The sequence below is a fragment of the Marmota marmota genome, unplaced genomic scaffold, assembly GCF_001458135.2.
Source record: "Marmota marmota marmota unplaced genomic scaffold, marMar, whole genome shotgun sequence".
Lineage (NCBI taxonomy): Eukaryota > Metazoa > Chordata > Mammalia > Rodentia > Sciuridae > Marmota > Marmota marmota.
In genome coordinates this window covers 33,987,444-34,000,932 of record NW_025999900.1, presented here as the reverse complement: position 1 = coordinate 34,000,932, position 13,489 = coordinate 33,987,444, and the positions used below count along the sequence as shown (strand labels likewise).

The window sequence follows — 13,489 nt, the reverse complement described above, 5'->3', positions numbered from 1 at the left end:
ACTGGAATGTGGAGTACACAGGACTGGGCATTTGTCAAGGTGAGAGTTATTCACACCTGGTCAGATTCTCCCTTGCAGGGGAGTGGGGCCAGCTGAGGCTCTGATGAGGATTGGCTTGGGATGTCCCTCAGATTTTGTTCTGGTTTTTACTGGTTAAAAAGGGGCTACATCTGGGTGTATTTCAGGCCTTTTGGGGGAAGTAATGGCAGATCCACGGCCTGAACTGTGTGGAAGAGGCAAGCATCCGCCTGAGCAGGGAGGGTTGGCATGAATACTGAGCAAAGGTGGTGGTTGTGGTGCTGATGTTGCCTCAGGATGACTCTTAGAGATCCAAAATGGAGCAACCTTTTCTTAATGGAACTGTCAGGGGAAAATAGGAAGAGGGATGATTATCACAGACACAGGGATAGGGAGGAACATGAGACTGAATGCAGTCCACATGGGCTGGTGGATTCAGTGGGGCGCTCATGCATCCTTGGAGCTCCTGGGGCTGTGGTGGTGGAACTCAGCCAAAGAGTGAAGGAACACCACCTCTCTCAGGCCCTTTCCCTCTGAACCTGAGGACTTGGTCAGCCAGAGAGTGAGAGGCCTTCCTTCTGGTTAGATGTTGTGCGTTATCTGTGGGCCCCTCCCCTGGACGCTGGCCCAGCAACTTATCTTCTCTCTTCTCTGGAACAGAGTTACCATGGTTACGGGTACAGGTTGTGCTAGAGACCTTCTGGAGGGGGATTAAGCCAGAATCCCATGGGATTACCTGGTAGTCACTGTGCAGTCAGTCAGAGGAGGTGCAAAGAGCTCTGGTTTTAGAGTCAGACAGACATGACAGACAGACAGCCATGACTGTGATCCTGGCACAGTCACCTTTGAGCTGTGTGCCCTTGGGCAAACTGCATAGCGCTCTAAGCTTCAAAATGGAAATGGGTTGTGCCAAGTACCATCCTAAGTACTTCTTATGTATAAGCTCACTGAAACTTCAAGTAGCCTAGTGAGGCAGGAACCATTATTATCCCCCTTTTTATGATAAGGAAACACAGGCGGATGGGGGACATAAACAACTTGGCCCAAGTTCCTGACAGAGTGCCCAGTGGTGTGTGGCCCTTTCCCCCCGTGCTGTTAGTACTGGAATGTCAGAGGAGGACTGAACCCACACATATCTAGTTCAGCCTGCCATTTTGTAGGTGAGGAGACTGAGTCCCTGAGGAGATGTTGGATTTCCCAGAATCCTAATCTACTGAGGCTACGTTGTAACTATAACCAGCTCCCTTGACTCCAATCCTGGGTCTTCCTCCTCCTCTCCTCTATCTAGGTCTCTCTGATTCTATTCATATTCCCTGAAAAGAAATGGGTGTGTGAGGGGACAGGATGGGGAAAGAGGATGCCCTGGGGAAGAAAGCAACAGAGGGCACATGCTTACCAAGGAGCTGGCCTCCAGGTTGGGAGGGCAGAGCCAGTAGCAGCCCTGTAATAGGCTGGCTTCCTTTTGCTCTCCCCACTTTGCTCAGGAGTACCTGAAGGGCCTGTGCAGCCCAGAGCTGTGGAAGGAGGTCCGCTACCCGCCGCTGCTGCACTGCGCCTTCCTGGGGGCCCAGGGCCTCTTCCTGGACTGCCTCTGCTGGAGCACCCTGGCCTACCTGGTGCCCGGTCCCCCTGGCTCCCTGATGGTGGGCGGGCTGACCGAGTCTTTCACCATGACCCAGAATTGGCTGGAGGAGCTGGTGGCACGGCTGCGCTGGGGCCCTGCCCCTCTGCTGACTCCTCGTGGTATCTGGGAGGCTGAAGTGACCCGGGCCTTTGGGGCCCTGGTTTGGATCCGTGGTGACCAGTATGCGGGGGACCTCCTTCAGCTGCCTCCAGCAGTCCAGGAGCTGCTGCTGAGCCTGGTACGGGATGCCGCAGGGAAGGAGGACATCATTGAGTGGCTCAGCCACTTTGGCATCTCCAACACCCACTCCAACCAGGAGGTGCTGATTTGCCCTCCTCAGCAAAAGAAGGAAGGCCTGGCCATGGTGTCCATGGGAGAGAGTCCTGGGTCCTTTCTGGAGATGGGTACCCTGCAGAAAGGGGGCCTGGAAAGTCCAAAGAGATTAACCAGCCTAGGAGCCACTGGGTCCCTGATCCCAACCCAGAGCACACAACAGGAGACAGCAAACCAGCTGGTACGGTAAGTTCTGGAGAATGAGTCTGGCTTCTCTGACCCTAATCCTGTTCCCTTACCCCAGTGAAATATTAGTAGGTAGTTTGTGATTGAATTGGCCTTCCCACCTTTTCAACAAACTTGAATTTTCTCCAGGGTCGGTTCCAGCAACCAAGGTGGTAAGGACCGTGCTCAAGAGGAGGGGCCGTTGCAAGCCAGCAGCAGCCGAGACTCTTCGAACCACTCACAAACCTTGTCACAGCAAAGACAGGTCCAGAGGGTGGAAGATAAACTCCCCTTCCAGGCTCCTGTGTCAGCCCTGGGAGTGTGTCCATCCTGGAAGGCCTGGGCCCCAGGGCCAGCCTTTGGTCCCTTGTGGCCTGGGGCTATTGCTGCAACCTTCTGGAGGATCAATGAACTGCATTCTCTCCACCTGGCTTGGCTTCTGTCCCAGGCGGGCTTCAATTTCCCTTTCTGGCAGAGGCCAGTGGGCCCCATTCAGCTGAAATTGCCAGGGCAGAATCCTTTGCCCTTAAATCTGGAGTGGAAGCAGAAGGAGCTGACTCCTCTGCCCAGTGCAGAAAGCCCAGCTTGTAGACTGGATGGGGAGCTGGGAGGAGAGACAGCCCTACGGAATTTACCAAGGCCAGAGACCTCCCCTAAAATCACAAGTTTATTGGTGGTCCCAGCAGGCTCTGCTGTAAAGGACAAACTTAGTCCAGGACTTCCACAGATAGGGCCACCTTTGACCTCTGCACCCCAACTACAAGCTAGAGGTGAGCTTGGGGATCAAGGAAGTATGCCGTTGGATTGTAAGGGCCTAGAAAAGGGGCCCTCTCCAGCACTACCCTCAGAGCAAGGGATGCTCACAGAGCAAGAGGTGCCCACAACTCAAGGGAGGCCCATGGCTCAAGGTCATCTGACAGCCCAGCTAGTACCTGAAGCTCAGACAGTGCCTGAAACTCTCAAAGTGCCCCTGGGTGCAGCAGTGCGCAAAGCTGAAAACCCACCCATAATCCAAGGACTGCCTACAGCTCCCAAAGTGCCTACTGCCCCACTGATGCCGGCAGCACACACAGAGCCTGCAGCTCCCAAAGTGCCTTCCGGTCCAACAAAGCCAGCAGTTTCTGTGATGCCCACCACTGAAAAAGCAGCCATGGATCAACCGGTATCGGAATCAGCATTGACAGCTCAGGTGTTGTCTGCAACTCCAAAGACTCCCACAGCTCAGAAGATGCCTGCAATGAAAACATCACCTGTAGGTCCCCAAACACCCAAAGCTCAAGCCAGGCCTGTGCCTAAATCAGGGTCTACAGCTTCCAAAGCACCTGCAGCTCCCAAAACACCTGTGATCCCCAAAGCACCTGCAACTTCTAAAGCCTCCAGAGCTTCCAAGACGCCTGCACCCCAGAAAGTGCCCACAGATGCAGGGCCCACGTTGGATGTAGCCAAACTTCTGAGTGAGGTCCACCCTTCATCAAGGGGTAGTAGATCCTCACCAAAGGGCCAGGCGGCTGGAAGGCAGGGTCCCCAGCCCAACAGTACCCTAGCCCTCAGCAGCAAGCATCCGTTCCTGATGGAGGGGCTCCTGGGGGCTTGGGAAGGCACCCCAAGGCAGCCATCTCGCCACCAACAGGCAAGCAACACAGTGACCAGCTTCCAGAGGTACCATGAGGCCCTGAACACACCCTTTGAGTTGAATTTGTCAGGGGAACCTGGAAACCAGGAGTTGCGACGAGTGGTTATTGACGGCAGCAGCGTGGCCATGGTGTGAGTAGCCATGGGGCAGGGTGGCATGGGAATGCTGGGGAGCTGGGGCAGGGTATCCCTGGACAACTGAGTGTGGCCATCCTTTCCTGACCTCCATATGGGAAGTATAGGGTTTGAATGGGGAAAAGAAGGGAGCCTGGCTTCGTGGGAGATGGCATGTGTTAAGTGGCCACTGCACACCCAGCAGTGGGCATTGAATCCTCATAGCAGCGCTGCCAGGGCAGGTTACTCTTCTTCCTTTTAAGTAGATGAAGAAATAAGCTTAGAGGTGAGAATCTTGCCTCAGGTCCCTGAGTCAGCCAGGGGCTCAGCTGCCCTTTGGGTTTACATCTGCCCACTGCAAAGGCCCATGCTCTGCCCAGGCAGCTTTTAAACATTTAGCCCAAATGTCGAGGCCCAGCCCAGATCCCTTCTGAAGGTTTTCCTGGCCACACTGTTCCTTAGAGATGGCCCTCCCTGCACGGTGCCGACTGTTGTAGAGATATTAGGATAGATACATGAAAGACCATTTAATTTGCCACATGGTAGAGTACTGATCTGTGCTGAGCACACTCTCAGCACACAGTAGGTGGTTAGAGGATTTTTGTTTGCTTTAGGGTCTAAACTGAGCTCTTTGGATGGAAGGTCTGCATTCGTCCTCTTCTTGTCTTCAATGACCCTAAATTCATACACACACACACACACACACACACACACACACACTGTTTGGCAGTGCCCTGTGCCCAGTAGTTGCTCACAGAATGTTTGAGGATGGAGATAAGGGAGCAGCGCATTGTCGGTGTCTTTGGTGCTGAAGCTGGTCCTCTGGCATTGCCTGCTCGCTGTCCCAGGGCCTTGAGGGAGGGACTGTGAGGCAGAGCCATTTCTCCTGCATTTGGGAAGCTGCCCCCTCACCTCCTACTACCCCACAGGCATGGCCTCCAGCACTTCTTCTCCTGCCGAGGCATTGCCATGGCAGTGCAGTATTTCTGGAACCGGGGACACCGAGAAGTCACTGTATTTGTGCCCACCTGGCAGCTGAAGAAGAACCGGAGGGTGAGAGGTGAGATGTCCACCGTCTGCCCAGCCCCTCCAGCATCACCATGCTTTTCTCCTCCCTTTCTGCCCCTGCTCCCACCATAGCCTTTCCCACCTCTCCTCTCCTCTAATCATCTCTGTCTGCCTTTCATTGCCAGAGAGCCACTTCCTGACGAAGCTCCATTCACTCAAGATGCTTTCAATCACCCCTTCCCAGCTGGAGAATGGCAAGAAGATCACCACCTATGATTATAGGTACACTACACCCAGGCCTCTGTGGGGACCAGGAGTTGGGCCTGGATGGGTATCAGGTGGAGTTAGCATGGGCCATATAGTATTCCATTATGTGAGTCCCCATCTAGCGGATCTTTTGATTCCCTGGTTGAAGGTCATTTGACTATTTCCCTTTTATGCTGCTCCATCTTCTCTGGGGGAAATGGAGGCAAAAGTGTCATGGAATCATGCCCTAGAGTGTGAGGTGGGGTATAAGAGAGGAGAGGTCTCTACCAAGGTTTGCTCTACCCAAGCCCAAGGGTTGCTCTTGGCTTTGAGACTCTGGTGCTCTTTCCATGAATTAGCTGGCTTTCTTCCATCATGGCCTGTGTGCCTACATACACTGCTTTGGATTGGATGTACTTTATGCTGAGTGAGAGTGAGAGGTACCCTGGACATTACCAGTTTGGGTTGAAGTTCATGTCTCAAGGAACTGCTTCAGTCTTTTTCCTTCTCTAAGCCCTGCACTGGGAGGAGGCATATGGCTGTATATAGATGGTGCCCTGGGCAGGGCTCTGGAAATGGAGCTAGATTGGCCCTGGTCTGCCTGAACCCTGATTGCTTCCTTGCCTATGGATCATAATTACCCACTTTCCAGAATGCCTATGGGAGCAGTGAGCCTAGGGGAGCCTGTGACCCTGCCTCTGTTGGGGTAAGGAAAGTCCTGCTCTTGGGCTGGAGTTGATGCCAGGCTGACAGAAGTCTTGGCTTCACTTAGGCTGGGCAGGGAGAAGTTCTGTTTCTCCCCTACTTTTCCCAACCTGACATCCACCCAGCCTTTCATCCCAGGAAGGCGTGGACAGGACTACTTAGGCATCCATCCTTGGGGAGCTAGCCCTTGGGTAAGGTCTTTAACTGCCTCTAAATTCAGGCCTAGGTGTGAGGGAAGCTGCCTTCTCTGCAGAAGGCCCCCTCTGCTGGGCACTTATGGAATGGCATGCTTGGGGTAGTCCTCCAGCATTGCTGAAGTAGGTCATCTTTGTTTTCTTTCCTGGTTACAGCTCTCTTTAGGGGAGAGCCTTGAAAAATGGGTTTGCTTATTCAGGTATGCGTTTTTATATTCATTAGCATATGTATATATGTTTTTGCATATATATAAATGTTATGCATTGGTGAAGAATATTGGAATATTCATGTGTATGCTGTGCAGCAGGCACTGAGCTAGACACTTAAATACATCACCTCATTAGGTTCAATACTCAAATCAATCTGGGATAGCTTTGTTTGCCTTCATTTCACAGGTGCAAAAACCCAAGTAGTAAATAGGCAGATGTGAATGTGAGTGAGTGGGTGGGCTTCTGTGCCTGCATGTGTAATAGGGGTGTGGGTTTGTATATATTGTTGGGGACATGTGCATACAAGTCAGTCCACTCTTTCAGTAGACTTCTGGCGATCCCACATGTGTTCCAGAGCTTTGGCTTCCTGTCTGTGAGGGACAGTGTTTTTGTTTGACACCTCACTGTGGAGCTGCTAGTTCATTTTCCCAGGGGACCCAGAAAGTGAGGGGGCCCTTCTCCCTGCAGGTTCATGGTAAAGCTGGCGGAAGAGACAGATGGCATCATTGTCACCAATGAGCAGATTCACATCCTGATGAATAATTCCAAGAAACTGATGGTCAAAAATCGGTGAGGCGGCTCCCTAGGGATTTGAGCCACTTGGTTCCCTTGATGTCAGGCAGCTCCTGGCAGGGGAGATGTTGGGGCAAAGAGAGGGGTCTTGAAATAGGGTTCACAGAACCTATGGGGGGATGGGGGCCTCAGCCACCGTGGCAGGCAGCAACAGGGTGTGGGTGAGTTAAGGGCTCATCTATGACTGTGCCCCTTTCTCTCCTGTGTTCCAGCCTTCTGCCCTTCACCTTTGCGGGGAATCTCTTCATGGTACCAGATGATCCATTGGGCCGAGATGGCCCTACTTTGGATGAGTTTCTGAAGAAGCCAAACAGGTAATAGGTCAGGCCTCCCCTGCCTCCTAGGTGCTCTTAGGACTGACCAGAACTTCCTTCTAGTGCTAGCCAATATTTGTCTACTGCTTAAAAATGAACAGAGTGATTTGTTTTTCATGACCTTTTAGTTCTACCATACATCAATGCCTCCATAAGCAATGTAAGGAAGATTTTAACATTTTACACAGATGCTGTAATACTGTGTGTATCCTTCTACAACTGGCATTTGCACTCAACATTTTATTATTTTTTTCGATGTGTGCAAAATCACGTAGCCCTCATATAGTATTCCATTATGTGAGTCCCCATCTAGCGGATCTATTGATTCTCTGGTTGAAGGTTATTTGACTATTTCCCTTTTATGCTGTTGGTGCTGATGTGGCAGTGATGTAGCAATGAAAGCTTCATTCTTGTCCAAGGGACGCTATGTCTAGAGCATATGCTATTTCCTTTAGTATCTCCTTTGATCCTCACAATTTGAGTTAGATTCCAATGACCACTCTCAATTTCTGGATGAGGAATTTGAGATTTAAGTGACTTTTAGGAGGTTACTTTTTTGGTGTGGGCAGAATTGATTTGCAATAACTTTGATCCTCTGGCTCCACCTGAGCCATCGTGCTGCCCACCTTCCAATGCCTTGGGGCCACTAGGGGACCTTAACTTCCCAACAAGGCACTTCCTCTTGGGCCATTTCACCAATTTGGACGTGAGGCTGAGGTTTGTTTACTGAGTGTCAGGCTCTCCTTCCTATGTTGATCTTCCCCGGGAATGCTTATCCTGGGGTAGATTGTAAGCTGCCAGTCATCTTTGGTCAAATCATTGGTTGAAAACTAGGTTGAATATATCTCGGTCCATGAGGTTTTGATTTGATGAGTCATCACAGCACAGATGAATCTTTACAGTTGAGGTTAGGGCAGATGCAGGGGTTACAGCAGGGATTTGCTGGCAGAGCCCTGCCTTAGACCGTGCCATGTGGGAGGCTGGCGATCAGCTTAGCCTCAGGGATACTTAACAATGAGGTAAGGCTTTGGGGGGCATCCAGAGGAGTGTCTTTCCCTTGGATGATGTTTGGGTGGGGCTGCCCCCTCCCCCTATTTTTCTCCCTGTTTTGGTATAGGTTGGACACAGACATTGGCAACTTCCTGAAGGTGTGGAAGACCCTTCCTCCCAGCTCAGCCCGCATCTCTGAGCTGAGTGATGATGTTGACGCTGGGCCCCTGCAGGAGCCACAGAATGTGGAAGAAGTCAGAGAGGAGAAGGAAGAACAGCAGGAAGAGGAGCCGAGGGAGGAGCAGGGGTGGCCAAAGCTGGAAGAGGAGGGGGACGACCTTGACTCTTCCCTGGCATCAGTGTTCCGAGCCGAGTGCCCTTCCCTTTCAGAGGAAATCCTCCGGTGCCTCAGTCTCCACGACCCCCCTGATGGGGCCCTAGATATCGATCTCCTGCCAGGTGTGGCCTCTCCCTACCTGGGCATCCCCTGGGATGGGGGGGCTCCCTGCCAGCAGGTCCTCACCCAGCTGGCCCAGCTATCCATCCCCAGCAACTTCACCGCGCTTTCCTTCTTTGTGGGGTTCATGGATTCCCATCGGGATGCCATCCCTGACTATGAAGCCCTGATGGGCCCCCTGCACAGCCTCCTAAAGCAGAAGCCAGACTGGCAGTGGGACCGGGAGCATGAAAAGGCCTTCCTGGCCCTGAAGCGAGCCCTGGTGTCCGCCCTCTGCCTGACGGCCCCCAACTCCCAGCTGCCCTTCCGCCTGGAGGTGATGGTGAGCCAAGTGGCCCTGACAGCCATCCTCCACCAGGAACACTCAGGGAGGAAGCACCCCATCGCCTACACCTCGAAACCCCTCCTCCCCGACGAGGAGAGCGAGGGTCCCCAGTCAGGTGGAGACAGCCCCTATGCGGTGGCCTGGGCCCTCAAGCATTTCTCCCGCTGCATTGGAGACACTCCAGTGGTCCTAGACCTTTGCTATGCCTCCAGGACCACTGCAGACCCTGAGGCAAGGGAGGGCCGCAGGGTTTCCAAAGCATGGTTGATCCGATGGTCCCTCTTGGTACAGGACAAAGGCAAGAGGGCCCTGGAATTGACCCTTCTCCAGGGCCTGCTGAGGGAAAACCGGCTACTAATGCCGGCTTCCTCAATGCCCCGTTTCTTCCAGGTTCTGCCTCCGTTTTCTGACCTGTCCACTTTTGTCTGCATCCACATGTCTGGCTATTGCTTTTACCGTGAGGATGAGTGGTGTGCTGGCTTTGGTCTCTATGTCCTGTCTCCTACCAGCGCCCCTGTCTCCCTGTCCTTCTCTTGCTCTCCTTACACACCGACCTATGCCCACCTGGCAGCTGTGGCTTGTGGCCTGGAGCGCTTTGGCCAGTCCCAGCTCCCAGTGGTTTTCCTCACCCACTGCAACTGGATCTTCAGCCTCCTTTGGGAGCTCCTGCCCCTCTGGAGGGCGCGGGGCTTCCTATCTTCTGATGGGGCTCCACTACCTCACCCAAGCCTGCTTTCCTACATCATATCCCTCACTTCTGGTCTGTCATCCCTTCCATTTATCTACCGAACCTCCTACCGGGGCTCTCTGTTTGCTGTGACAGTGGATACCCTGGCCAAGCAGGGTGCCCAAGGGGCTGGGCAGTGGTGGAATTTACCAAAGGATGTGCCGGTCCCTGTAGTGACTCCCCATACTATGGGCAAGAAGCCCAACTTGCTGGCATTACAGTTGAGTGACAGCACCCTGGCTGATATCATCGCCAAGCTGCAGGCTGGGCAGAAGTTATCTGGCTCCTCCCCCTTCAGTTCTGCCTTTAACTCCCTCAGCCTTGACAAGGAGAGTGGTCTGCTGATGTTCAAGGGAGATAAAAAGCCCAGGGTCTGGGTAGTCCCAACACAACTCCGGAGGGATCTGATTTTCTCGGTGCATGACATCCCCATGGGGGCCCACCAGAGGCCAGAGGAGACCTATAAGAAGCTGAGGTTGCTGGGGTGGTGGCCTGGCATGCAGGAGCATGTGAGAGATTACTGCAGGAGCTGCTTGTTCTGCATCCCCCGCAATCTTATAGGCAGTGAGTTGAAGGTTATTGAGTCACCTTGGCCCCTCAGGTCTACTGCCCCTTGGTCCAACCTGCAGATAGAGGTGGTGGGTCCAGTAACTGTAAGCGAGGAGGGCCACAAGCATGTGCTCATTGTGGCTGACCCTAACACCAGGTGGGTAGAAGCGTTCCCACTGAGGCCCTACACGCATGTGGCTGTGGCCCAGGTATTGCTTCAGCACGTATTTGCCAGGTGGGGTGTCCCTGTGAGGCTGGAGGCGGCCCAGGGCCCTCAGTTTGCCCGGCATGTCCTGGTGAGCTGTGGGCTGGCCCTGGGAGCTCAGGTGACCACCCTGAGTAGGGACCTCCAGTTCCCCTGCCTGGCGAGCTCAGAGGTCTACTGGGAATTCAAGAGGGCCCTGAAGGAGTTCATCTTCCTACATGGCAAGAAGTGGGCAGCCTCCCTGCCCTTGCTGCACCTGGCCTTCAGAACCTCCTCCTCAGAGGCCACGCCCTTCCAGGTCCTGACTGGGGGTGAGGTGAGGGTGAGTGAGCCCCTGTGGTGGGAGATGAGCAGTGCCAACATCGAAGGGCTTAAGATGGATGTCTTCCTGCTACAGCTGATTAGGGAGCTGCTGGATCTCCACTGCAGGGTGGCCGAAAAGGCAAGTGAGAAGGCTGACAACCGGCGTTTCAAACGGGAGAGCCAGGAGAAGGAGTGGAACGTGGGGGACCAGGTCCTCTTGCTGTCCCTCCCCAGGAATGGCAGCAGTGCCAAATGGGTGGGTCCTTTCTATATTGGGGACCGGCTGAGCCTGTCGCTCTATAGAGTGTGGGGCTTCCCAACCCCAGAGAAGCTGGGATGCATCTATCCCAGCAGTCTGATGAAGGCCTTTGCCAAGAATGGCACACCCCTGTCCTTCAAGGTCTTGGAGCAGTGAGCTGGAGCAGTTGTGGAGGCCCCTGCCCAGGAGTCCTGGGTTTCTGCTGCTAGGCCACCCCCAACCCCTCCCCGCCCCCTTCAGCTGTGCTCATGCCCTGAGGGGCTTCAGTTGTGCCTTTTGTAGAAATGTTGCTTCATAAAGCTTTGCTGAATTGCCTTGAACTAGGGCTAGTGTCCCTATGGAAGAACCCCCAATTGGGGGTATTCAGAAAATTTGCCAAAGGCTGTTAAATATGGGCCTCTGGCACTTTTACATTGGGGAGAAGAAAGTCCCCTTATAAAAAGTAGGTCAGTTTGTCTTGTTCCTCAAGTATCCTTTTCCCCCTATATACACATGCAGGTGTAAAGACACCTGGCTGACTTAACGGTGAAACAGTGTGACTCTGGACCTCACAGTTGGAACCACAGTCCTCTCCCAAACAGAAACCTCAAATTTGGGTGCCTTCCCTCAGTCTGTATTTGGGAAGCCCTTGCCCTTGGGGTTGTTGCTGACATAAACCCATATTGGCTGTGAGGAGGCAGCTGGCTCCTCAGCCTCATGGTGAGTTTTGTAAGGCCAGGCTCAGCTTTACCCGCTGTTAAGGAAGGGCTGGCAGTCCTCCTGGGCCTCGAGGGTATTGGCTCAGGGTAAGAAGATGACCAGCCACGAGCCACCCATTTGTCAATGTGGGAAAGGCAGGAGGGGATGAGTACCCTACCTCATTTGACTCCAGCTGATGGAGATGACTCCTGCCCCTGCTTTGATGGAGTTGACCCCACAGGAATCAAGGATCTTGATGCCAAGTGTGGCATCTCTACCTGAAGAGCTGCTTCTACTGGACCAAGGGGCCCCCGGCCTCTGTTTTGCAGGTCGGGTAGGGGAGGTGTCTGAAGTGAGCCGTCTGGCACACAGTCAGGTGCTGGCATGACTTTACCTCCCAACACCATTCCAAAGCCCATTACCCTCCACTCCTGCCTTCACCGTATCCTGAGACCCCAAGTCGTGAGTGATTGCCTTGTCTGGACACCCCACCCCCACCCTGTCCTCTGGATCTGCCTTCTGTGTAGAGTCAAACCCAAGTTCCCATTCTCGGCAAGCCTCACTCTTGCAGTTAGAGTGAGTTTCTCCCAGGTGGGTGTGCTTACACTCACCGCTCTGAATGCTGCTGCTATGAACAACCAGTCTTTGACCAAGGCCAGCACAGTGTCTCTGGCTGGGCCACTGAGTGGTTTCATTTCTGAGGAAGCTGGGCCACACTTACTTCTGGCCTCTCTCAGGTTACCCAAACACTTGGCAGAATGCTAGAGTCAGAAGGGAACCTGCCATTGAGTCCAGCCCACTTGTTTTTCAGTAAAGGGGCTCAGAGAAGGACAGTAATTTGCCCACAGCTTGTCGGGGGCTGAGCTTGGACCATGGTTAAGCTTCCTGACTCACAGTTCACTATGAAAAGTGTTCTGGCAATAGGTTCAAGCAAGAGAATCCTTTGAAACCCTAGCCCACGTTCCCTCTAACTCCCCATTTTCCAAACTTGTATACAAACTACCTGAGTATTATCCTTAAACCAAGTCCAGCTGTGAATCCTATCCAGGATTAGTTGATTGGGTGAATGATTTGGTGATAGCTGAGAAACTGAAAGGTTAGCTGCAGATTTTTAGTAGATACCTCGCCTCCCACCCTTGTGCCTTCTCTTTCCTCTAATACTGTGTCCAACCTCACCCTACCCTCCCAGCTGTATACGTTTCTGTTAACTGCATTTTTATCTTATATCCTTTTTCATGAATTTTTTTCCATTTTATTTGTCAATAAACATTAAACTGGAGCCCAATGTTTAGTTCTTTTTCTTAGCTTCAGACTCAGTTGGACAGTGAGGAGGGTGGGGACAGTTTGGGGGCATGGCTGTTGTTTTCCAGGTGGACTTACAGACTTCTAGAGGTGGATAGTGCCTTTTTAAGATCACCTGGCTCAAGCCCTTCGTGTGAGATGAGGACACCAGGTACAGGGAGTGATGTGCTTAAGGCCCCCTTGACTGGTTCACGGCAGAGCTGGGAGGGAAACCTAGGATTGGGGCCCCTAAGGTTTCTCCAGTTCATGTCTTGGAAGTGGGCATGGTGTACAGAAGACGCATGGCTCCTGGCTTAGGGGAGTGGCATTAGTGCCAAACTAGCTTGACTTACATTGGAAAGCTGATGGACCTAGGTTTGGATATTGACTATTCTGAAACAGGATAAGTACATGGCCTGTTTGCTGAAGGCTCTGTTTCCCTATCTGAAAAATATACAGGGCAACAATTCCTAAATTACGGGATGGAGCAAGGAAGACATGAAATAATCTGTGTGAATAGGCTAGCGTGTTGCTGGGGTATGGAGTAAGTACTTACCATGTGCTAGTTATTACCACTCT

General features: G+C 52.8%; 1 protein-coding gene across 1 annotated transcript in view; it reads left to right on the top strand.

The window, feature by feature from the left end:
• The window catches only part of Nynrin (NYN domain and retroviral integrase containing), a 19,404-nt gene extending 7,705 nt beyond the window's left edge, over positions 1-11,699 (top strand). Inside the window, exons 3-9 of the mRNA XM_015491895.2 lie at positions 1,503-2,161; positions 2,291-3,904; positions 4,816-4,946; positions 5,080-5,176; positions 6,718-6,819; positions 7,035-7,136; positions 8,254-11,699. Of these exons, the coding sequence (XP_015347381.1) occupies positions 1,503-2,161; positions 2,291-3,904; positions 4,816-4,946; positions 5,080-5,176; positions 6,718-6,819; positions 7,035-7,136; positions 8,254-11,107 (5,559 nt within the window). The 3' untranslated portion in view covers positions 11,108-11,699. The remainder of the gene's footprint in view (positions 1-1,502; positions 2,162-2,290; positions 3,905-4,815; positions 4,947-5,079; positions 5,177-6,717; positions 6,820-7,034; positions 7,137-8,253) is intronic.
• The last annotated feature ends 1,790 nt before the right edge of the window (positions 11,700-13,489 follow it).